The 23,732-nt window shown below is 39.5% G+C and overlaps 1 protein-coding gene across 6 annotated transcripts in view; it reads left to right on the top strand.

Moving 5' to 3' along the window:
* bahcc1b (BAH domain and coiled-coil containing 1b) overlaps positions 1–22,578 on the top strand; it is a 242,676-nt gene extending 220,098 nt beyond the window's left edge. For 5 of the 6 annotated variants that reach the window (XM_060844917.1, XM_060844921.1, XM_060844920.1 and 2 more), the window contains 5 exons: positions 5,871–6,002; positions 7,802–7,975; positions 14,687–15,804; positions 18,702–18,938; positions 19,386–22,578. In XM_060844917.1, coding sequence (XP_060700900.1) covers positions 5,871–6,002; positions 7,802–7,975; positions 14,687–15,804; positions 18,702–18,938; positions 19,386–19,592 — 1,868 coding nt within the window. In that variant the 3' untranslated portion in view covers positions 19,593–22,578. The remainder of the gene's footprint in view (positions 1–5,870; positions 6,003–7,801; positions 7,976–14,686; positions 15,805–18,701; positions 18,939–19,385) is intronic. The other variant, XM_060844918.1, reaches the window with a different exon arrangement.
* Positions 22,579–23,732: the final 1,154 nt, after the last annotated feature.

The following is a 23,732-nucleotide window of genomic DNA, read 5'->3' as shown; positions in this document are numbered from 1 at the left end:
CAGAGTTGAGAGCGTGGTGCTGAAAAAGCACAACGGGTCAGGCAGCATCCGAGGAGCAGGAGAATCAACGTTGCGGGCAAAAGCCCTTCATCAGGAAGTCCTTCATTTCTGATGAAGGGTTATGCCCGAAACGTCAATTCTCCTGCTCCTCGGATGCTGCCTGACCTGCTGTGCTTTTCCAGCACCACGCTCTCGGCTCAGATGTTGTTACTGGACAAGTTCAGATCCCAGGCAGAAATCTGGCTTGATAGATCAAATTGTATTGTTATTTTTGGTTTTAATGAAGTGCTCTCTCACTGCAATTTTACAGGTTTGGCTTTAACAATAAAGTTGATTACACAAAATAAATGAAGATAATGAAGACATGAACCGTGGATGACAGGAGAAATTGTATGACTAGCCAAGAGGAAAAGGGAAACACACATATGGTCTAGGCAGCTAAGAACAGAACGGGCCTGGAAGAATATTGGAAGAGTAGGACAAGTCTTAAACGAGGAATCAAGTAGGCTAAAAGGGGTCATGAAATAGCTTTAGCGAGCAGCATTAAGGAGAATCCCAAAGCATTTTGTTCTTATATAAGAAGCAAGGATTGGTCCACTAAAGGGTAATGAAGGAAGACTGTGTGTCGAACCTGAGAGAATGGATGAGATTCTGAATGATTACTTTGCATCAGTGTTCACTGAGGAGAAGAGCATGATGAATGTTGAGATTAGAGGTGGAGGTTTGATTAGTCTGGGTCACGTTGACATAAGTAGGGAAGATGTGTTGGGTAGGCTAGAGGTTATTAAGGTGGACAAATCCCCAGGACTGGATGGGATCTATCCCAGGTTGCTGAGGGAGGCAAGAGAGGAAATAGTTGGGGCCCTGACAGATACCTTTGTGGCATCCTCAAATACAGGTGAGGTGCCGGACGACTGGAAGGTTGCTCATGTTGTCCCCTGTACAAGAAGGGTAGTAGGGATATTCCAGGTAACTACAGACCAGTGAGCCTGACATCAGAGGTGGGAAAGTTGCTGGAGAAGGGACTGAGGGATAGGATCTATTTATATTTAGAAAAGAATGGGCTTATCAGTGATAGGCAACATGGTTTTGTGCAGGGGAGATCATACCTTATCAACTTAATAGAGTTCTTCGAAGAACTGACCAAGTTGATAGATGAAGGAAGGGCCGTTGGTGTCATATACATGGACTTTAGTAAGGCGTTTGATAAGGTTCCCAATGGTAGACTAATGGTGAAAGTGAAGTCACATGGTGTGCAGGGTGTTCTAGCTAGGTGGATAAAGAACTGGTTGAGCAACAGGAGTCAGAGAGTAGTAGTTGAAGGGAGTTTCTCGAAATAGAGAAAGGTGACCAGTGGTGTTCCACAGGGGTCAGTATTGGGGCCACTGTTGTTCATAATATACATAAATGATCTGGAAGAGGGCATGTTGGTATGATCAACAATTTTGCAGATGACACGAAGATTGGTAGCAGAAAGCATAAGGCACTGTCAGAGAATACAGGAGGATATAGATAGACTGGAGAGTTGTGTGGAAAAGTGGCAGCTGGATTTCAATCCAGACAAATATGAGGTGATGCATTTAGGCAAGATTAATACTCAAGCAAATTATACAATGAACAGAAATGCCTTGGGAAAAGTTGATGGGCAGAGATATCTGGGAGTGCAGGTCCATGGCACCCTGATGGTTGCTGCACAGATGGATAGAGTGGTCAAGAAGGCATATAGTATGCTTGCCTCATTGGATGGGGTATTGAGTATAAGAGCTGGCAAGTCATGTTAACATTGTACAAGACATTGATTTGGCTGCATTTAGTGTACAGTTCTGGTCGCCACATTACCAAAAGGATGTGGGCGCTGAGAGTGCAGAGAAAGTTTATGAGGATGTTGCCTGGTATAGAAGTTTTAGCTATGAAGAAAGGCTGAGTAGGTTAGGTTTATATTCATTAGATAAAAGGAGATTGAGGGAGGGACCTGATTGAGGTTCATAAAATCATGAAGGGTATAGACATGGTGGATAGAGACAATTTTTTTCCCAGGGTGAAGGATTCAATACCAAGAGGTCATGCTTTCAAGGTGAGAGGTGGAAAGTTTAAGAGGGATACACGCGGCAAGTACTTCACACAGAGGGTGGTAGGCATTTGAAATGCATTGCCAGCAGAGGTGCTAGTGGCAGGCATGGTAGATTCATTTAAGATGCATCTGGATAAATGCATGAGTAGGTGGGGAGTAGAGGGATACAGATGCTTAGGAATTGACCAACAGGTGTAGACAGTACAATTGGATTGGCTCAGGCTTGGAGGGCTGAAGGGCCTGTTTCTGAGCTGTAAACTTTCATTGTTCTTTGCTCTTTGTTCTATAAAATAGAATCAACCAAACTATTCACATATAACACCGGTTTAAAGATTTTTCAAAACACAAAGTAATTCTAAATGCACACTTTTATAATATTCACATCAGTGAGAATTCACTTCTTTTTCACACCTATAATCGCCTCAATTTCCTATCTTGAGAATCTGATAGCCTATTTTTTGAATCCTCATACTAATAGGATTAGACTTTCTCAGCTTCAAATAACCCTTTCAGGGTTTCAACCAAATATTTCTCGTCTGGGAATTTCAAATTAATTAACATTAGTTTTCTTCAGAAGCAACTATTTTTCATACACAGCTTGTGACAAAACCCTAAAACCAAAAGGGTTTTTGCCAAGTTGTGGGTGTTTCCTATAAGTCAAAAAGAAATTTCAGAACCTTCTACCTGAAACCTAATATACACTCATTTACTCTGTTTGCTCATAAAACTCAATAATGAAAACAAAACTTTATTACTCTTTAGGATGTCTCTCTCTTCTACTTTTTTAAAAAAAATCACCATGGCTACAGAAATATGTATAAGTTAATCATTAAAGCCCTGCACAGACAGACCAAACCCACATGCCATTGGTTCAAAACCAAGCTCTAAAATAAATGACATTATATATAAATCATCACCTTACATCACACCCCTATATCCCCTACCCTCCATTTCTCTTTTCCTTCTTTCCAATCCTATTTCCTCTCTCCTACCCTTCCTTCCCTCCCTCCTGTTACCTCTGTCCTTGCTTCTCAAAACTAAGTATGATGCTCCACTGGAGACACTTATACGGAAAGCAATTAGATTAGATTAGATTACCTACAGTATGGAAAGAGGTCCTTCGGCCCAACAAGTCCTCACCAACCCTCCGAAGAGCAACCCACCCAGACCCATTCCCCTACATTTACCCCTGACTAATGTACCTAACACTATGGGCAACTTAGCGTGGCCAATTCACCTAACCTGCACATCTTTGGGTTTAATAGGGCTCAGGGCCTAGCTTTGGCCCAGGCTCAGGTCTCTTTGCTGAGGCCATTGATTCTACCCCTGAAAGTGGGCAAAACTAATTTCTATCCTAATATATTAAGTTTCTCCTCTCCTCTGCGATATGTCCCAATAAAATATATCACTTCATCTTGTGTTCTAGAGAAAAGCACTCAAAGATATTGTTGTGTCAGAATGTTGTAATGGAAATTTCAAATGTGTCACCCTCTGGTTGAGAGGCTAGTGCAATTGCGCAGATATTTCACTAGTGCTCATCAAAGGTAATAATCATTCAACCTTGTTTAAAACAAAACAAAACTAGGTGTTGCCTTATACTCAATTGTGTGATGATTAGACCAGTAGTTAGTAGCATCTTTATGCTCATTTTATATATTATTTGACTAAATTTCAGATTGATGTTGATTTTTAACAGCTAAAGGTTTTCTAGCCCACAGATAGAGTATACAGCTGAGAACAGGTGTTAGATATTTGACACATATTTGATAATATATTGCTACCTGTACCTTTCATAATACTTTAATCCCCATTTGATCATTTGTCCAAATGTGAAGTTGTATATTTCTTTTTTAGGCCATGTGACAGAGTGCATTTCCTTCCAGGTTAGTCCAGGGGTCATATTCAGTTTGATAAAGGTAATTGCATGCAGTAAAAGATTGCAAGAATAACAGATTCTAGAAGGCAGAAACAAAAACAGAAATTGCTGCAAAAGCTCAGCAGGTCTGCTCGCATTTGTGGAGAGAAAGCAGAGTTACCATTTTGCGTCCAGTGATCCTTCCTCAGAACTGATGGTAGCTCAGAAAAAGTTTTTTTTATGCAGAAGATAGTGATGGGGTAAGGGGAAAAGGAATAAACAATAGGTGAAGATAGAGTCCAAAGAGAGAGAACAGTTGGATAGACTAAGGAGTGGATAACAGTCGGCCTAGGAGAATGAATGGCTGTTAATGGGGATTGTTAATGCCTAACAATGGGTAGTGTGTAATAGCAGCCCATGTGATGATAAGGGCTGGTGTGTAGGGGTTGGGTGAGGACATGGGAGAAAGTTAGCTGTGACATAGCTGCAATTGGTTAAAAAATGAACTTAAATCTGTAATCAATGCATTCATTTCATGTATTATAACTTGAAAATATCCCTTATAATCAGACTGGCATATAAGTAGAGCTCTGAGCAGTGTTCCCCTAATCATCTTCTGTGTGAACCTCCGAGGTTGCTCTGCGACAGCGACCTTTGGAATGGGAAGTCAATGCTGTGTTGCATATCGGCACACTGATCACTGTCAAATGGAGCGTCCGAGCGGCTGTACCAACCCTGAGGGAACAGTGGTCACAAGGCCAAAACACAGCAAATGATCGATCCATTTGTATTTAGGGATATTAGTAAATTTGCCACCAATCCTCAGTGATTGGTTTCTCCAGTCAAAGGGTGTTATATCTGCATTGACTGAATACTTAATTACTCTACAAAAACCCTTTCATTCTCGCTGACCTCGAGGATGTGCCCCCATCACTTTTAAATGTGTACAATACCAGACCACGTCCAGTATTTCCAACACAATATGTTCTCTGTTTTGTCAAATGCTTCATTTGAGGTGCTGAATCACATGTTGTGTGATTTTGGGGAAGAGTAAAGACTTATATTTATATTGCACGCTTCATGACCTCAGGATGAACCTCAGTGTTTTACAGCCAGATCAGTACATTTGATTTCTAGTCACTGTTGGAATTTAGAAAATTCAATTACAAATTTGCACACAGCAAGATCCAACAAACTGCATTGGACTATGGCAAGATATTCTGCGAACGGATTTTTAAAGAATGACCAAAAGTTGCCTTAACAAGGTTGTATTATACATCCATTGAACTAGATATATGAGAGGCATACATAGGCAGAGAATCTGTTTTTACAGAAGGGAAAGACTCCTACAGTAAGTGGGAGAGTCAGTTTTTGACTTTGTATTTTGTGCAATGAAATTGTAAAGAGTATTTAAGAACTAGAATGACAGTCTTTGAATGTATCATCCATCCATGAAATTTCCTTCTCTTTCAGGTAGTGCTGAGGTCTGATGTAGTTTAGCATTACAATACCACCTTGTAAACTTGAATTATAAATTTTTATATGTGTTGAAATTAAATCTTATGTTACAGGGAAAATTGATGCACCAGAAATTCTTAACTTATATGGCTTTCCCTCTAAGTGAACACCTTTTACGTTAACAAGTTTGTCTCAACATTGTAGACACAGTAGGAGTCTTGATTTGAATATGTACACAGTTATAAAATTCCGATGCTGGAATCTGCAATTTTGAAATGATTATAGCATGGCTAATGTTTAAGATGTTGTACATATATAAACACTTGAATTGGCGGTGAATGTTATTTTTTGTCGTAAATTCTGCACGTAATTTTATTTTCCAACCAGGAACCAACAGAAGAACAGAACATCAAATGCTCAAAGTGGCCACCTTGTTGTCTGTATCCTCCCTATAAGCAGAATATCACCTGATCCTTTTCTGTCCAGCAGGTAGTAGCAGTGAAGAGGAAGAAGAGGAGGATGCAAGTGATTTTGTCACGGTGGAGTTTGATGATGGTGACGTGGGGCGAATTTCTCTGTCAAATATCCGTCTCCTCCCTCCAGATTATAAAATCCAGTGTGAGTAATGGTGTAATACTGTCATTTGATCGTAGAATGTTGACATACAATTTCTATCTTTGAACTTGGAAAATCTCCCAAACATCTAACTCTGAAGGCAATGTTTTGTAAATTAGAAATGTATATTATTATTTCATAAATCTAGCCAAAGGACAGCTGATAATTATTTGGGTGCTTTGTAAAAATATTATTTTATACTGCAAGTCACATTAACATTAAGATTAAGACTAAATCAACACATTAAAGACATGTCACTGTGCAAGTTCTTCCCACCTCCTTGGCAGTGTTGACCTTTCCTCTCAGAGATAGTTCACAGGCGGCAGCCATACTTTGATTCCTTGCCCAGCAACCAATTTTCATGTATAAGCTACAGCAGTCAACGTTGACTGGCTATGTCAGCACAGCAGAGCATCACCCATTTCTTCACTCAGAACCCAAACATGTGCAGAGCCAGAAATGAGCTAGGAACAGGAACTGATATCTCTCCTCTAGTTCAAGGAGCAATGATAATTTCAGTACAACTACCATCATCCAGGCTGAGGTAAGTGATTCAGAACATACCACAAGTTGCATTGTATCTGAGGCCTACCCAAGCTATGTGGCTCAGTGATTTGTTCCATCACTCAATCATTATGCTGGCCTTTAGAGTCACAGCATGGAAACAGACCTTTCGGTCCAACCCGTCCATATCGACCAGACATCCCAACCCAATCTAGTCCTTTACTATATCTTTGAAAGACACCGAAGTGTACTTTGTAGACCATAACATAGATACTAGCAGTGAATGAGTGACTCTCTGAGAATGAATAAGGAGCCATAATTCATTAATACCACAAGCATGTGTATGAGTTTTATGTCTTATTCGACTGAGCAAACAATCACCTGTATCCCACTCCCCAGTGACGTAATTATTCCTGCTTGTCGAAATATTGATAAAAAAGCTGTTAATGGAAGGATATCATGTACTTCTAAGCTTTTGAAATCATGTTTGCTTAGTACATTGTTTAATATACCAAAGACTACAGCAATGATATTAAAATATTATAATAATGTATACTAGTTAATAAAGTTGAAAAATAATCCTGTTCTCTCTGATCTGGAAGTGAATTTCTTTTTGAGTTTTGTCTACCCCAACTCCCATCCTCCCTCAACGCATTAGTTCCTTGTTGGACTAAGGTTTCACGGGTCCTGGGCATCCATGTAGTTGGTGACCAAGTAGCAGTCTAAGCCATGCATATCAGCTTGATATCCATCATTACAAAGCCTAGTGCTGTCCTTATGGTTAGATTATCAAGTGGGATACAATAGATGGTGATTTGGACCAAGAAACATGGCTGATTTTCCCCGAGACTCCAAGGAAGCCTGAGGCCAATTTCCATTGTGATCCCTTCCCATTGGCAGCGTGGATCAGCTTTTGAATCTGAATAGCTCCGTTTGTGGATATAGGTCTGAAATGTTGTCAGTCTGGACATTTGACATAGTATTCCAGGTTAGTGTGGGTACTAGAATAAATTGGGATGCTTAGACTTTTTTAAGTACTGGATTTCTAAGGTTGTTTAGGTAGTAATTTGATTAAGGTACTGAATTTCCAAAAAAAAATACTGGGCTTATATAAACAAATACATCAGATTTATGCATAAGACAGAACTTGTACAGAGATTGATGTTTAGATTGAAGAAGAACACTACAGTAAACTCCAATGATCTTGAATTCAAGTTTCCACGGTTAGGCAGAAGACTTGAAGTATTAAAAGCAACGTGTCAAAAAACAACTTGTTGATGTTTATCTTCCATGTACAGGTACAGAGCCTTCCCCTGCACTGCTGGTATCTAATGGGAGACTCCGGGTTAGGAAGTTGCCCAGTGAGAAGCGAGAAATTGCAGAAAGCAGCCAGAACCACACATTGAATGGGAAAAATTCTTCAGAATTAAGCAAAAGCTCTGGCAAGAAGACGTCAGTAAAAGGGAAAGCTGGTGGGTTTATCTTTACTCAGCATGAATCTAATTGTAACACTGCAAATTAAAGTTATGTTTGCTGACACCCAGGATCAAGCAGAGTAACAGCAGTACTTCCTGTAGAGATATTTAAACAAAGAATGACAAATACCTAATAATGAAAGAAAAGAGTACATCAGGTAAGAAAAATAGTGTTGGACAAAGTAGCAATTTTATTTTAATTTTTAAAATCAGTTTAATATTGCACATATGTGTAGATATGTGCAGTTAGAAACAATTGGCAATGAGTATGTACAATCAGCACTATTGTCAGATCCAGGGAGTCAGCAGACACATTGATAATTTAATGCTGCAACATTACCACAATATTTTCAAGAGAGGTGAGTTCTTTCCATTTTCCATATTTGTGTAATTTATCGATACTGTGGGTTGTGAGCAACCTGGATCGTCAGCACAATTTCTTCATTAATTGCCACAAACAGAAAGAATCTCTTCTTAACAAAACATTCTGACCTTGATTTGCTGCAGTGGGGTTTTGAAAATTGTTTTACAAAGTATGAAATTTGTGGACAAACTCTGAAGCTCATTGAGAACAGATCAATGAATTTACTTTCATCAAGGAAATTGCATCAGTACTCACGGCAAGAGGTTCTCTGTATCGAACATCTAGTAGATATGGGTCCTATGCAACAAAGGATCAGTTGGTATTATTGATGTTGAAAGGAAACTGAAAGCCAAAGTTCAAATATCATATATGCTCATGTATAAGTTGAATTTATGAGACCAGTCTTTTTAGGCAAAAGTAATAAAGAAAATAATAAAAGCACAATATTGTAGATAGTGGAGATCTGAAATAAAAACAGAGAATGCTAGAGAAATGCAGCAGGTCTGGCAGTATCTGGAGAGTGACTGTTTTGAGTCTGATATGGCCCTTCTTCCAAATTGTTGAAAAGTTTTCAAGGGGCTCACATATTTTTGACTTTGACATAATAAAAGTTGTTATTTTGAAAACAGTAAAAAGTAGTAATACAAAATAATTCATAATAATTTTTACTCATAAACGGATCACTTTAATAACTTGGCTAAATAAAACAAAATATAAATATAGAAACATTTTGAGCATTTACTTACCAGCATCCATCTTCATTTATTTATACATTTAACAATGAAATCAAAACATTAATGTCTTCAGAATTATACTTTGCTTCTGAACTTTTCAGATTTTGATCCATAAAAGACTAACAGTGACTCGCACTATGCATTGGAAAATTATAGGGTGTTAGGCCAAAAATATAATCGGGGTATTTTACACAAGATCAACTCTTACACATGTGTATATGCAATTTTCTGCACTAATGCAAGTGAGAAATATTACCATAAAGTACTTTCTCATTTATGGCATAAAGAGTCAGATGAAGCAACTCTAAGACAAACGTTGCCTGCTCAGATGCAGAATAAAGAGCCCGCTATCTTAGCAGAAGATTTTGTTTCACTACATCTGTATGGGTTTGCCAAATTACGAACAGGGGTGTGCTGCAGGCCATTCACCTTTAGAAACTAGACTGAAACTATCCAAGCATTTTGTGTAAAACTCTTACAACAGAGGAGATTTTCATCTCATCCTTCTAGCCCGGATTTGAACTCAGCTGCCTAAGGTAAAACACCTGTATTTAATCTATTGCGCCACCCAATCCTCTGGAAGAGAAAATTTGATAGTAGCTAAAATGTAACCAAATCCTTCTCATAGTTACCTACGTTTGTTCAAAAGCTTGGATACATTTTGAAGCACAATCACACCCTCCTGTTAACATTTAAGTTCTGCTACCAGTTAAGGTGATAATATTATAATATGTATTACTTACTTATTATCACAGAATCACCGTATCAGAAAATCAAACATAGATAAATTATTAAGTTCAAAGTAGTTCAGAAGAAAAAAGTTGCGACTTCTATGCATTGAGCAACACATGAGTTTGGCTATTGGATGAATTTTGTAAAGTTATTACAGTGCCAGCACAAGTCAGATTACAACGGAACTAGAATGTAAACAAAGAGCTGGTAATGTGCTGGGGTTTCTACATTGGAGTGGGATCAAATCGGACAACAGACCTGACAAAATCATTGTGGGGAAGGAAGTAACAAATCTTCTTCTGGCAGTGTGCATGATTCACTTCATTGCATTGGCCAGAATAGCAGATAGTGTTCAGTTTATGCAGACAGCTCTGCAAAGCTTCACTTTGACTCTGTGTATACAGCAAGGCTTTTTCATCAGTCAAGCAATTGCAATAAATGTAAATTAAGTCAAGGTTGCAAGAGGAAGTTGGCTTGAATGTACAACAGAAGGGAATAGCCACTCCTACACTCACTTCTTCACGCCAAAGTAGCTGAGAGCAACAAACAGGCAAAAACAGTCGTGCCTGTAAAAAAAAAGCCATGAAAGAATGGTGCAATATTAAATGCACTTTCAGTTTTCACATAGGAAAGCAAATTTAATTGAATGGTTAAAGCGATCTTATACTTTTAAATGTGGCATTCAATTGGCAAAGGTGCTGTTGTACATGAAGAATAGTTCCCACTGTTGTCCATCAATTGATGTGGGCTCGCAATGGCCTTCAATAAGTGATGTTGGACAATAGACTAGCAACGCTTTTACAATGACATCACAAAAACAGACAGTTGCAACTCACAGCTGTGCTCAGTATGTGCATAGTAACACAATGTTAAGATCCCATGATAATTGTTTAGTACTTCCCTCCCATTGTGATTCATGCAAAGCAGGCAAGTCCTACCCTGTTCCAGGATATGCCCCCATTAATTTTTTTCTCTCACTTTGCCAAGCAGAGCACAGAAAAAGAATTAAAGCTAACAAATCGGGTTTATTTGCAGTACAAACAAAACAGTTTCTTCACTTTCTTTCCAGAACAGACACAGGCTGTACTGCCAGTTATTGAAAGACACACAATGCTACACTTCTTTGCACGAATGACTCCTTATGATCTGATGTAGGCTGCCCAGGTCCAGATTTTAACTCTAAACCAATTGTTGGCAGGAGTGCCATTAGAAACTCACCCATAGTTTTGGAAATGAAGCTTGGAGTGTTTTAACTCCTGCCATTGACTGGTGGAGGTGCTGGGAACAGAGAAAGGTTGAGTAAGCCCATCAACTAATCCACCTAGCAACATGAGACGAGTATTGGGATCAGTGCAGGGCCACAACAACAGGGCGGGGATGATCTGTAGGAGGAGAATCATTAGGTGGTAAACTTGATTCCTGGAAAAGTGATCCTATTCATCCAGGCAAAACAAGGAAATAATATTTAAAATTATTTTAAAATATTTTTGGGCCCCTTCTAACCCAATCCAGGATATAGCAGCAGAAAGCCTCTTCTCACTACTGCCCTCACCCACCAAACTCCCCAACCTTGCTGACACGCGTACCAGCCACACAAATTAAAGTCCCAATACCATCACTAAGAGCTAGACGAGCATGGGCTAAAGAAGGACCCCACCAACATCAGTAGAGTGCCCGTGTTGTCTAATCAGGAGAACAGTTGAAATTTCTAACTTTGTCAGCTCCAGGTTTTTGGTAATTACCATTGGCAATTTTGACTATTCAGTCACCAAGTTAATCCTCAAAAGAATTGTGCCAGTTGTCTCTAACTTCTTACTCAGCCCCGTAATTGTTCGCATGTAGTTTTACTATATATTTAAACATTTATATATTTAAACATTTCGACAAGTTCTCACTCCTGGATTGTGGCTTACCATGAAAAGAATATCGGTTCTCATCAGGTTCCCATTGTACTTCTCACATGTCCATGTGCCAAACAGTGTCACAGAATCATCACTTCACTATGGCTTTTGCATAACAAACATTGCTCTGTCACAGTTTACATGTCTCAAATAGAGTAATTTTGTTATTAATTAGTTAAAATATTTACTCCCAATTGGTTTGTTTGAACTAATATCAACTTCATTCTGAAGATGTTGGGAAGCAGTTGCGTTAGTTTTTGTATCATTTCCGGTTAGGAAGGCCTGGTTTCCAAACTCTGGAACCATCAGCTTAGATTTACCTCTCCCTATTTTAAATCCACCCCCAAATCTTGCAATTGATCCTCTCTTCTCAACTGTTTGTCCTAGACCAGGAGGAAAGTTAGATCGAGGCACCACGTCATAGAGTCACACAGCACTGAAACAGACCCTTTGGTCTAACTAGTCCATGCCAACCATGTTCCAAAACTAAACTAATCTCACCTACCTAATCCCTCCACACCTTCCCTATTCATGTACTTCTCCAAATGTCTTTTAAGTGTTGTAACTGTACCTACATCCATGACTTCCTCTAGCAATTCCTTCCACACATGATCCACTGTCTGTAATACAAAATTGCCACTCATGTCTTCTGTAAAATTTTCTCCTTTCACCTTAACAGTATGCCCCTAGTTTTGAACTTCCTCACTCTAGGGAGAAGGTCCTGTTATTACCCTTATCTATGCCCCTCCTGATTTTATAGAACAAAGAGACCTTGGAGTGCAGGTTCATAGCGCCTTGAAAGTGGAGTCGAAGGTAGATAGAATAGTGAAGAAGGCGTTAGGCATTCTTTCCTTTATTGGTCAGAGTCTTGAGTACAGGAGTTGGGAGGTCATGTTGCGGCTGTACAGGACATTGGCTGGCCACTGTTGGAATATTCCTTGCAATTCTGGTCTCCTTCCTATCGGAAAGATGTTGTGAAACTTGAAAGGGTTCAGAAAAGATGTACAAGGATGTTGCCAGGGTTGGAGGATTTGAGCTATAGGGAGAGGCTGAACAGGCTGGGGCTGTTTTCCCTGGAGCGTCGGAGGCCGAGGGGTGACCTTATAGAGGTTTACAGAATTATGAGGGGCAAGGATTGGGTAAATAGGCAAAGTCTTTTCCCTGGGGTCGGGGAGTTCAGAACTAAAGGACATAGGTTTAAGGTGAGAGGGGAAAGATGTAAAAGAGACCTACAGGGCAAAGTTTTCACGCAGAGGGTGGTACGTGTATGGAATGAGCTGCCAGAGGATGTGGTGGAGGCTGGTACAATTGCAACATTTAAGAGGCAGTTGGATGGGTGTATGAATAGGAAGGGTTTGGAGGGATATGGGCCGGGTTCTGCCAGGTAGGATTAGATTGGGTTGAGATATCTGGTTGGCATGGACAAGTTAGACCGAAGGGTCTGTTTCCATGCTGTACATCTCTATGACTCTATAACCATTCGACCTCCTATGTTTAATTTCTCCAGCATATTTTTAGATCTCAAACACTCCATTGTGGAGAGCCTGTACAACTGCTGAGTTGTGCACTTGTCATTTATTCATTCAAGGGACAGCATTTATTGCCCATCCCTAATTGCCCAGGGGGCAGTTAAGAGTCAGTCCATTGCTGTGAGTCTGGAGTCACATAGTCCAGACCATGTAAGATGACAGTTTCCTTCCCTAAATGACATTAGTAAACTAGATGGGTTTCCCCTGCAACAATCAATGATGATTTCATCATTAAACTTTTAATTCCAGACTTTTTTTGAATAGAATTGAATCCCCACCATCTATCATGGCAGATTTGGACCCAGGTCCTCAGAACACTAACTGGATCTCTGGATTAATAGTGTAGTGATAGTCTGACGAGCTCGTCAACTCCTCTGTGTCATCATGTGGGCTATAAGTTGCTGATACAAACTGGAGGAATGATTTAGGATCTTTTGACAGTATGAACCAAATCAGCATGAGTGAGTGAAAAACATATTGATCTCACAAAAATAGGACACACATATTGAAGGATATATTTCATAGTATTCATTTAGAACAATCAGGAATCAAGGTGTGTTATTTTCAGTTCTTTATTATGTCACTGTGAATGTAGAAGATTTAATTATGCTGTAATTTGTTTATTTCATGTCTGTGTTACATTTGGGGCTAAAACCCTTGAGTTAGTAAAGTGTCTCCTGATATATATTGACATGGGAAATCTTGCTTTGAAATAAGTTGTTTTGATTTAAAGAATGGTTTCCAGGAATATATCCATTCCTTAAAATGGAATATACCAGTATCCTGTTTATGCTTTCCACACATGTTGGAACCAAAATTGTGTACTTTGGTCTGAGATTCAGACTGTAGTCATTCAGCAGCAAAGAAGTAAAAGGTATTTGGGTTTTTTGTGTTCTAAAAGATGTATTTACAACATATGTAAACAATCACTGTCTTCGTTATGGATTTAACAGTAGATGTAAGGATATCTGGACTTCACTGATAACTTGCTGCTTACAGCCATTAGAACCTGTATTGTATGAGCAACTGCTCATTGGAAATCTTTTACCCTAAACTGTATCAAGTGTTAAAGGGACAATTGTCTGTTTCTGACCAATAAACTGGTGAACTAGTTACCATCCTCTTAACAGGTGTTCAAACTAGCATTTCATAATATTAAATGCCTCACAATATTTTATACAAGTGATAAAAGCAACTCAGTGAAATGAAGCTTGTACATGCAAGGCCTATTTATCAGGGCTTAACAGATCTATAAATAATTGCAGGAATTTTTTAGCATAAGGAACATGAATATTCAATAGTAACTTTTTACAAAGCAGTTATCTATCTAGAGATTTCCAATACTGTCATTTGTGTAGAGGGATGATTGATTGCCTTGCAATAATATTATTTGATTCTCAATTGAAATTATACAAGAATAATTGTTTGCTGTTTTCCTTTGCAAAAAGGTAAAGGAGTTTTGAATACCGAAGTTTCAACGTTGCTGAAAGCTGGGCACATGCTCAGTAAAAAGACAGATGTACTGATAAATTGGCCAGGGATCATCCAGACAAAGAAAAGGAATTCCAGTAAGAGTACGACTGCTTTAGAAAATCTGTTTCAATTGAATGGCAGCACAAAGAGAATGAGGGGTAAAGAACGGTTCCTTCCAGTGCAAGGCCTTCCTCCTCCAATTTTTAGTGGCGGCTTTGAAGTCGACTCTTTCAGCAGCATTGCCAACACCTTTGCTTCCTTTGGAAGCAGTTCAAGTCTTGCACCTAATCCTAAGGCCCTAAAGTACAGAAGAGTGGAAAAAATGGATGTATCAGTTCCAAAAGGTGGTAAGAGAAAAACAGGAGCAGAATATCTGGTTAAACTAGATCATGAAGGCGTGACATCTCCGAAAACAAAAAATGGAAAAGCCTTGCTCATGAGCGAGAAGGAATTTGGAGGAAAAGTTGCCACTGGCTACTCCCAGCTGAGCAAGGAGCGAAACGGAAGGATTGAACTTCTGAAAGGAAAGCATGCTCAACTTCAGAACCTTCCTATGAGCTTAGCAATGAATGAATATACTGGTCAGTCAGAGTTTGGCATGGATTGTGACACTGACAGCCATAGTTCGTACTCTTATGATGAGGAAGAAAATAGAAACTTGCAACAGAGTGTTACATCGAGATTTATGACTAGGCTGTCTGTCTCTTCATCATCTTCTGCATCGTCATCATCTTCAACATCTGGTTCTACCTCCACTTCCAGCTTGTGTTCATCAGACAATGACGATTCATCCTATAGCTCTGATGATGATTCTACAGTCTTGCTGCAGACTTGTATGACACACCCTGTGCCTGCAATGCTGACCCCCTCAGACCCACGACAAACAGAGCCAAAAATGTCGCCACCCTCCTTCTCAGTCAAGTCTGTGATGCCTGCGAATAAGATCAAATTAAAAAGACAGGAAGAATTCCGACTTCAAAAGGCCAAGGAGTTATCAAAGAGACAGAGATTACCATCAGTGGAAAATCGCCCGAAAATCTCCTCCTTTCTCCCAGCTCGACAGCTCTGGAAGTGGTCTGGGAAGCCAACTCAGGTAGATATCAGTGACTTATAATGCTGCAGATAATCCCTCCACTCCCAGTACAGTGATAGGTAAAGAGATCCCTGTGGATATGTGGAGCTGGACCTGAAATTTCCCTTTCAAGTCAATCTCCATGTTCACTTCATCCAGGAGAGCAACTGGCCAGGCAATTGATTGACAATATTGGTTTGAGATGGACCTATAGTCAAACATGTTAAATATACTGAACTGTACAGAAAAAGGTTTTCCTTGTTTATGTGTGTTCATGGGATGTGCATGTTGTTGGCTGTGCCAGCTTTTATTGCCTGTCCCTAATTGTCTTCCAGGGAAAGTTGGTGATCTGCCTTCTTAAACTAAGGAGGTGGGAGGTAAGAAGTCTGTCCAAGAATCAGAGAGTCATGCAATTAAACAGTATGGAAACAGGCCCTTTGGCCCACCATTTCAGGCCCACTATTAAACTTATGCCTCTGGTCTTAGTCACATCTGCCGTGGGGACAAAATTCTCATGATTTACCTTATCTATGCCTCTCAACACTTTGTATGCCTCAATAAGACTTGCACTCAGACTCTTTTGCTCCAGGGAAAATAAACCCAACCTATCCAGTCTCTCATCATAACTGTGACTTTGCATCCAAGGCAACATCCTGGTGAATATTCTGTGCACCCTCGCCAGTGCAAACGTGCCCTTCTAATAGTGTGGTGACCAGCACTGCACACAGAATTCCACCTGTAGTCTAAATAATGTCTTATAAAGTTGTAACAACATTTCCTTGCTCCTGTATTCTACGTCCACATGCCTTCTTCGCCACCCTGCCTACCTGTGCCAATACCTTCAGGAATCTATGGACTTAAACATCACAGTCCCTTTGTTCCTCAGTACTCCCTAGGGACTCACCATACATTGTGTATATTCTTATTAGACCTCCCAAAATGCATCACCCCACACTTACCGGGATTAAACTACATCTGGCATTGTTCTGTCCAATTTACCAGCTGATCGATATCAGACTGACGCCTAATACCATCTTCTTCACTATCAACAGCATCACCAATATTCATATTATCCTCAGACTTACCAGTTATCCCTTCTACATTCAGATCCAAGTTGTTAATATACATAGCAAACAACAAGGCTCTCAGCACCAATCCCTGTGGTACTCGACTGATCACAGGCTTCCAATCACAAACATACTCCTCCACCATTGCACTTTGCTTCCTACTTTCAAGCCAATTTTTGAATCCAGTTGGCTAAGTTGCCTTGGATCCCATGAGCTCTTACCTTTTGGAGCAGCCTCCCATGTGGGACCTTATTGATGTTCATTTAAACCATATCAACTGTACTACCCCTCATCAATACATAATCACCTTTTCAAAAGCTCAATTAAAGTAGTCAGCCAGAATCTCCCTCTAACAAATCCATGCTGACTATCCCTGATCAATCCATATATTTCATCCTGTCTCTCAGAATATTTTTCATTTATTTCCCGGTCTCTGACATGAGACAAACTGGCTTATCCCTGCTATCTTTCTTGAACAAAAAAAAACACATTAGCTATCCTTCAGTCACTGGCACTTCACCTGTGGTCAATGAATACATTTGTCAGGACCACAGCAATCTCTTTCCTTGCTTCCTATAGCAGCCTGGGACATATCTCATCTGAACCTGGGGATTTATGCACCTTTATGCCCTCTAAAAGACCTAACACCAGCTCCTAACAAGTTTTAAAACTTACCATCCCTGGCTATGATGTACTTCTTCTCTGTGAAGACAATTGAGAAATTTTCATTTAAGACCTCACCCACATCCGCTGGCTCCATACACGGGTTGCCCTTTCGGTCTCTTAATAGATCCTGCTGTTTTGCTGGTAATCATCTTACTCTTAATATACTTACAAAAAGCCAAGAAGTGGGATGAGAATTTCAAAATGAAGACAATGCCTGGCCAAAACACTGTAGGTCAACAAACACAGCAATGGGCGACAGGGTAATGGGACTTAGTGTGTGTTAAAATACAAACAGTGTTTTCGATAGCATCAAGTTTAAGGAGAGTAGATTAGCCAGGAATGCATTGAAATAGCTGAAAACGTGTTGCTGGAAAAGTGCAGCAAGTCAGGCAGCATCCAAGGAACAGGAAATTCGACGTTTCGGGCATAAGCCCTTCATCAGAAACCGCTGAGGCCAAATGCCAGCTCGCGACCGCTGAGGCCAAACGCCAGCTCGCATTGGCGCACCGACCTTTATACCGCTGAGGCCAAATGCCAGCTCGCGGACACCTCCTCCTACTGCCCCCTTGACCATGACCCCACCTCCCACCACCAAACCATCATCTCCCAAACCATCCATAACCTCATCACCTCAGGGGATCTCCCATCCACCGCCTCCAACCTCATAGTCCCACAACCCCGCACCGCCCATTTCTACCTCCTGCCCAAAATCCACAAACCAGACTGCCCCGGCTGACCCATTGTCTCAGCCTGCTCCTGCCCCACCGAACTTTCTCCTCATGCATTGAAATAGTCAAGCCTAGACAGAATGAAGGCCTGAATGAAGGTAGCTTTGAAAACAAATTAATTGATTGAAAGCTTTTTTCCAAAGCAATAAAAAGGTGAAAAACAGCAGCCCAAATTACAACTCACCCTGTTATCTTTCCAAGTGATGTCACTAGGACAGAAAACATAATCATGGTTTGAAGCAGTTGACTCTTCCCTCAGTGGTCAAACTACAAATTATCATAAGGGATGAAAATGAAGAACAAAGGAAAGGATGTACTGCAGATGCTACAGCACTTGTGTGTGAGATTAGCAAGGCAGTTGTCCTAACTCACTCTACAGATGCTGCCTGACTTGCTGAGTATTTCCAGCATTTCCAGTTTTTAAAATTTCTTAGCCAAGCCTGATTGTTTTCCACAGAGACGAGGGATGAAAGGCAAAGCAAAGAAACTTTACTATAAAGCCATTGTGAGAGGGAAGGAGACAATTTGTGTCGGCGATTGCGCAGTGTTCCTCTCTGTTGGACGCCCAAATCTTCCGTACATTGGCCGGATTGAAAGCATGTGGGAATCCTGGGGAAGCAACATGGTGGTTAAAGTGAAATGGTTTTATCATCCCGAGGAAACAAAATTGGGCAAAAAATGCAATGATGGCAAGGTGAGACCAATTACTGTAGCAACAGGCCACCGTGAGTGTCATTGTGACAATTGATTTTGTTTATAAGATCCAATATTAAAGACTCAAATCCATCATCTTAGTGTATTTCCTTTCTCAGTGTTACACACAATACTAATGCGGGTACAAGTGGCAACATGCTAACACCTGAATGTAATATTATGATTTTCAAGTTAAGTAACTGTATAAGGAGTGATACACTTCTGTCTTTGTGCCATTGACTTAGGAGCTGTAACTAAATACTAAAGCCACAATAGTTGGTTATCTTTGAGCCTTAACATGCTGGTTTTAAATTTAATTTCTTTTGTGTTGATATTGCCTTGTCCTAATAGGGACTTGTATTTGACTATTTAATAATAGTAAAGTAATAGTTTATTGAAATGTAAATCTCAGCTCTTGTTTTAATGAGTATTCCTCTTGCTGTTTCAGAAAGCATTGTACCAATCTTGTCACGAAGATGAAAACGATGTACAGACTATCTCCCATAAGTGTCAGGTGGTCAGTTTGGAGCACTATGAACAAATGATAAAAACCAAGAAGTACCAAGACAGCCAGGACCTTTACTATCTGGCAGGAACGTACGACCCTACAATAGGCAGAATCCTTAATGCAGATGGAGTGCCAAGTCTCTGTTAAAAACAAAATGTATGAATTAATGTAAAGTCTGGATTTGCACCACACTAACAGGGATTGAGAAACCATTCTGATTTATTAAAAAAAACTAACTAACCCAATGAACTTTTCAAATGATGCAAGATGGACAGGATCTGGAAACTTGTTATCAATACTTTGAGGCTCACATGTAGTCCTGGAATCATTAGCAGTGATCTCTTAAGTGGTTTGCAAAATGGTTTTTTTTTGGATACATAACAATTAAGCAGCATGGTTTTTGGATGCAAAAGAACTAAGCCTTTCTGGGGATCAGTAATACTGGATTTACCAAAGTGGAACACTTAGGGCATCAAGTAGGCTGGAATTTCAATGCATGACTTCAAGGCATCACTGGGTCGACCAGGCTGAATTTGCACACGAGAGCCTCAAACAATGGGGAAGCAAGGTTTTAGAGGTGAGCGCTGGGCCTCAAAGAATCAATGAAGCTGGAATGGACGCATGGGAACTGGACCTTGATGAGAGCAGGTTTCAACCATGGGTCAGACAGCATGGAATTTATTTCAGTGTGTGAGTGGGCGTGTGTGTGCGTGTGCAAGTGTGTATGTGTGCGGGCGAGTGTGTATGTAGATTGGAGAAAGAAGAAAAATGAGCATCATACAAGCCATACACTCCCAGTACCTCTGTCTGCTTTCGACTTTGCAAAGCAGAATCAGGTCGAACATGTTTTTGTTGTTACTTTGTTTCCTGGAGAGTTTTGTAAAAACCCAGGATTTTTTTTTAATGCAGTGCATTACTCAGCTCAGCTGAGGCTGCTTGTTAGCTGGAACTTCTGAAGAAAACAAAGAAAGGGAAAAAAAAGACTTGACTTTGAAGAAGACTGTTTTCTTACCTAAGACAGTTTGTGGCATCATTCTGTCAGACTAATTCTAACCTCTTAACTGAACAGTAGTTGAGCGATTCGCTCTGTGGATTAAATGTTCCCTTTTTTAAAAGTGATGGGTGGAGAGAATTATAATCCCTATTGCTGAATATTGTATAGAATTCTGCACACATTTAGGGAATGGTCAGCCATGTTTGTTCCCTCACTGTTGCACAGATGTTAAAGAGACAGTCTCCCTTTTAGTGGCTTATGCGGGCTATGTATAAAAAGCTTCTAAGACTGATACAAAGAGCAATTCCACATGAAATAATGTGGTCAACACTTTGAAGAGAATCTTCTCGTAGTACACCTGTTACTTTCTGTCACCTGTAAACAATGGAAATATTACTATTGGAAGTGGAAGATAAGACTAAAACATACTAATGGATTACAATAGAACTCTGAAGGCTAAGGCTGCATCTGTTTTGCTGAAATGACTCATAAGGCATTACAATTTTTCATAAACATCTATTTCATCTATCCAGTTTATAAAGATTTTTTGAAACTATAATTGGGAAGAAGTCCCACCCATGAGTCATAGAGAAGTTAAACTATAGAAAGTAAGCCATGTTGATTGGAAAAGTCAAAGTCTTTGGATTGCTTTAGTTGCTATTTTAAACAAGCATTATGGAAAGACAGCCAGAAGATCCTTTAAAACCACAGTGTTCCCTAATATATCACCCGTGGACCTATGGCTAGGGTTGTTCCAGCTTCTCTTTGTGTTCTCCTTTACATCAGATGCCTCGGAGGTACCAATAGACTTCCTTACTCATGGTGGAGATCATTGTCCCCTGAATTAAGATCTGAAGGTGGTTAGATTTCTAAAACATGTCAAAGTTGATCACAAACTCTTTTGACATAAATAGGCGAACTCATGAGGAACAGGGCTATGGTGAGCTGTAAATCATTGCAATAGTTACAAATGCTAATCAAATATCAAAGTTCCCTATTTATCCATTTATGATCCAAGTATAATAACTAAGGAACAGAAGGTGTAGCTGAGTGTGTGTAACCTTGGCAATTATTAGGCGACACATTTGTCATTTTTACTTGCTGCTTTATTCCATACCTGCAAGCCCACTACTGTCAAAAACCGTGACTCGAGGTTTACCTATTCCTGTTCTACCAAAGTGTGACTTTATGTCAATTCACTTTATGGGGCATATAATCACATACATATTATATCAGGGAGCATAAAAGCAGAAAACTCTAAACTGGAAGTCTGTACCAGAGAGTAACAGAAAGTTGAAAAACTAAATCTGAAATTTGAAACACGAATATGCAGCAATATTGTTGTATTCCTAGCTGATGTTACTATCCAACAATCCAGATCACAAACTCAAATTTGGCTTAATATGTTTTAATGAAAATCAAACGCACAATTCTGCAGATTCAGGTTTAACAATGAAAGAAATTTATTATACAAAATAAATTAAGATAAAATAGAATACAGTCATAATAATTAGAAACAACACAAGCTTAAAGAGTTTGAAACAATAACAATACAATTCCACTAATCCTGAAAGCATTACTTTACAGTACTCACGTGACAGAGAATATCCTTATCTTTTACATTCATAGGGCTTAATTTGATTGTGGCTTCAATTCCCTATCTTGAACATCTGATTGCCTCTACCTGGATCCCTCATACAACAGAACATAGATTTACACTAAAACAAAAGAGAAGGAACTGTTGGTGCTGAAACAAAAACAGAAATTGCTGGAAAAATTTAGTTCTGAAGAAGGGTCATTGGATCCAAAACATTAACTCTCCTCTCTGTCCACAGATGTTGCCAGACCTGCTGAGTTCTTCCAGAAATTTCCAGTTTTGGTTTTGAGCTTAGACTTTCTTGGCTTTAAATAACTTCTTCAATGTTGTAACTAGACATTTCTAGTCTGTAGCATTAAAACATTACAATTGGTTACCTCAGTGTAAGGAGTTTTGTTTTCATAGAATCATCGGGATTCTATGATCTGTGAAGACAAAACTCCTGACACTTAGGTAACCTATTTCCTCATGTTATAAACTATCTTCTTTCTTTAGCAGCAACTGTGTTACACATCTAGTTCTAGCCAAGACTTCTACAATACTGCCAAACTGAAAGTTAAATGCTTTTTATAGTGGTTTGTTTTTGTCCTCTCAGCTCAAAAGATACTTCCATCTGAAAACCGAATGCACTGCACTCTTTTCTTTGTTCACTCATGAACTCTGCCAAGGTAAACAAAAGCACATGACTCTCCAGAAAATTGGTCTGTAAAATACTTTCTAGAATTGGCATTTTAGAATCACCTATAGGTTAACCCTTAAACCTTTTGGGATAGCCAGACCGAGACTCACATACCACAGACTCAAACTCTAAAATAAATGATACTAAAATAGAGATCAACCACACATTTTTCATCACAAAATGCAGCAGGCTGATTAGAATCTGAAAGAAAAAGAAGCAAATTTTTCAGGGGTCATGGTGTAATTGATCATTAGGATCTGATGAAGTCATCACCCCTTCATAAATTAACATTTTTTTTCTTTCAAGTTGAGAGCAACTTGCAGCATTTTCTGTTTGTCAATCCATTCCTGACCCAATTTTTATTGGGCCTCCTCAGACTTTATAAGTACCAATTTTTTGACTCTATACTGTGATGATTTCAAAATATTCCCACACCTTTCAGGAAAAAAAAGTCACAAACCCTCAATAATAAATAATACCCTGGTAATTAAGATGACTGTGACTTGTGGCTTCCTATGCTTGTTGTGATGTAATTGGCAATTGTCATATGCAATATGAAAACAGTGCTAACAGAAACGCTGCTTTTGAGTGGAAATGCTTTGCCAATTATAAGCTAAGGAGCTGTCTTAACTAGGTAAATAAGCAGTGATCCAAGAAACCCCACAAAATTCTTATGCCATTATTATTTGGAATGGAAGAAAGGACTTTTGAAAATCTGAGGCTTTTTTATTGGAGTGAAGTGAGCATTATTCTCACTGGCCCTGCAGTTGACTGTTCACTCTTGTGAAATAGAAAAATCGTTCACTCAGTAAATTATTATGTAATAGGTACTAGCTGTACCTACCATTCCAGAATTAATTCAATCATCATCTCCTTCCAATAAACAGAACTGCTAATATAAGCAGCTTCTTTTTAACAGTGAAGATGAGTTCAAGACGGTAGGGGGTAGGGACGGTTATTAACATGCAATAGAAGTGGGATATTCAGTATGTCTACAAGTCCTGATAATCCAGTCTT

The sequence above is a fragment of the Hemiscyllium ocellatum genome, chromosome 25 (assembly GCF_020745735.1).
Source record: "Hemiscyllium ocellatum isolate sHemOce1 chromosome 25, sHemOce1.pat.X.cur, whole genome shotgun sequence".
Taxonomy (NCBI): Eukaryota; Metazoa; Chordata; class Chondrichthyes; order Orectolobiformes; family Hemiscylliidae; genus Hemiscyllium; species Hemiscyllium ocellatum.
The sequence above is the reverse complement of the archived record's forward strand: the minus strand, read 5'-3'. Positions and strand labels throughout refer to the sequence as shown.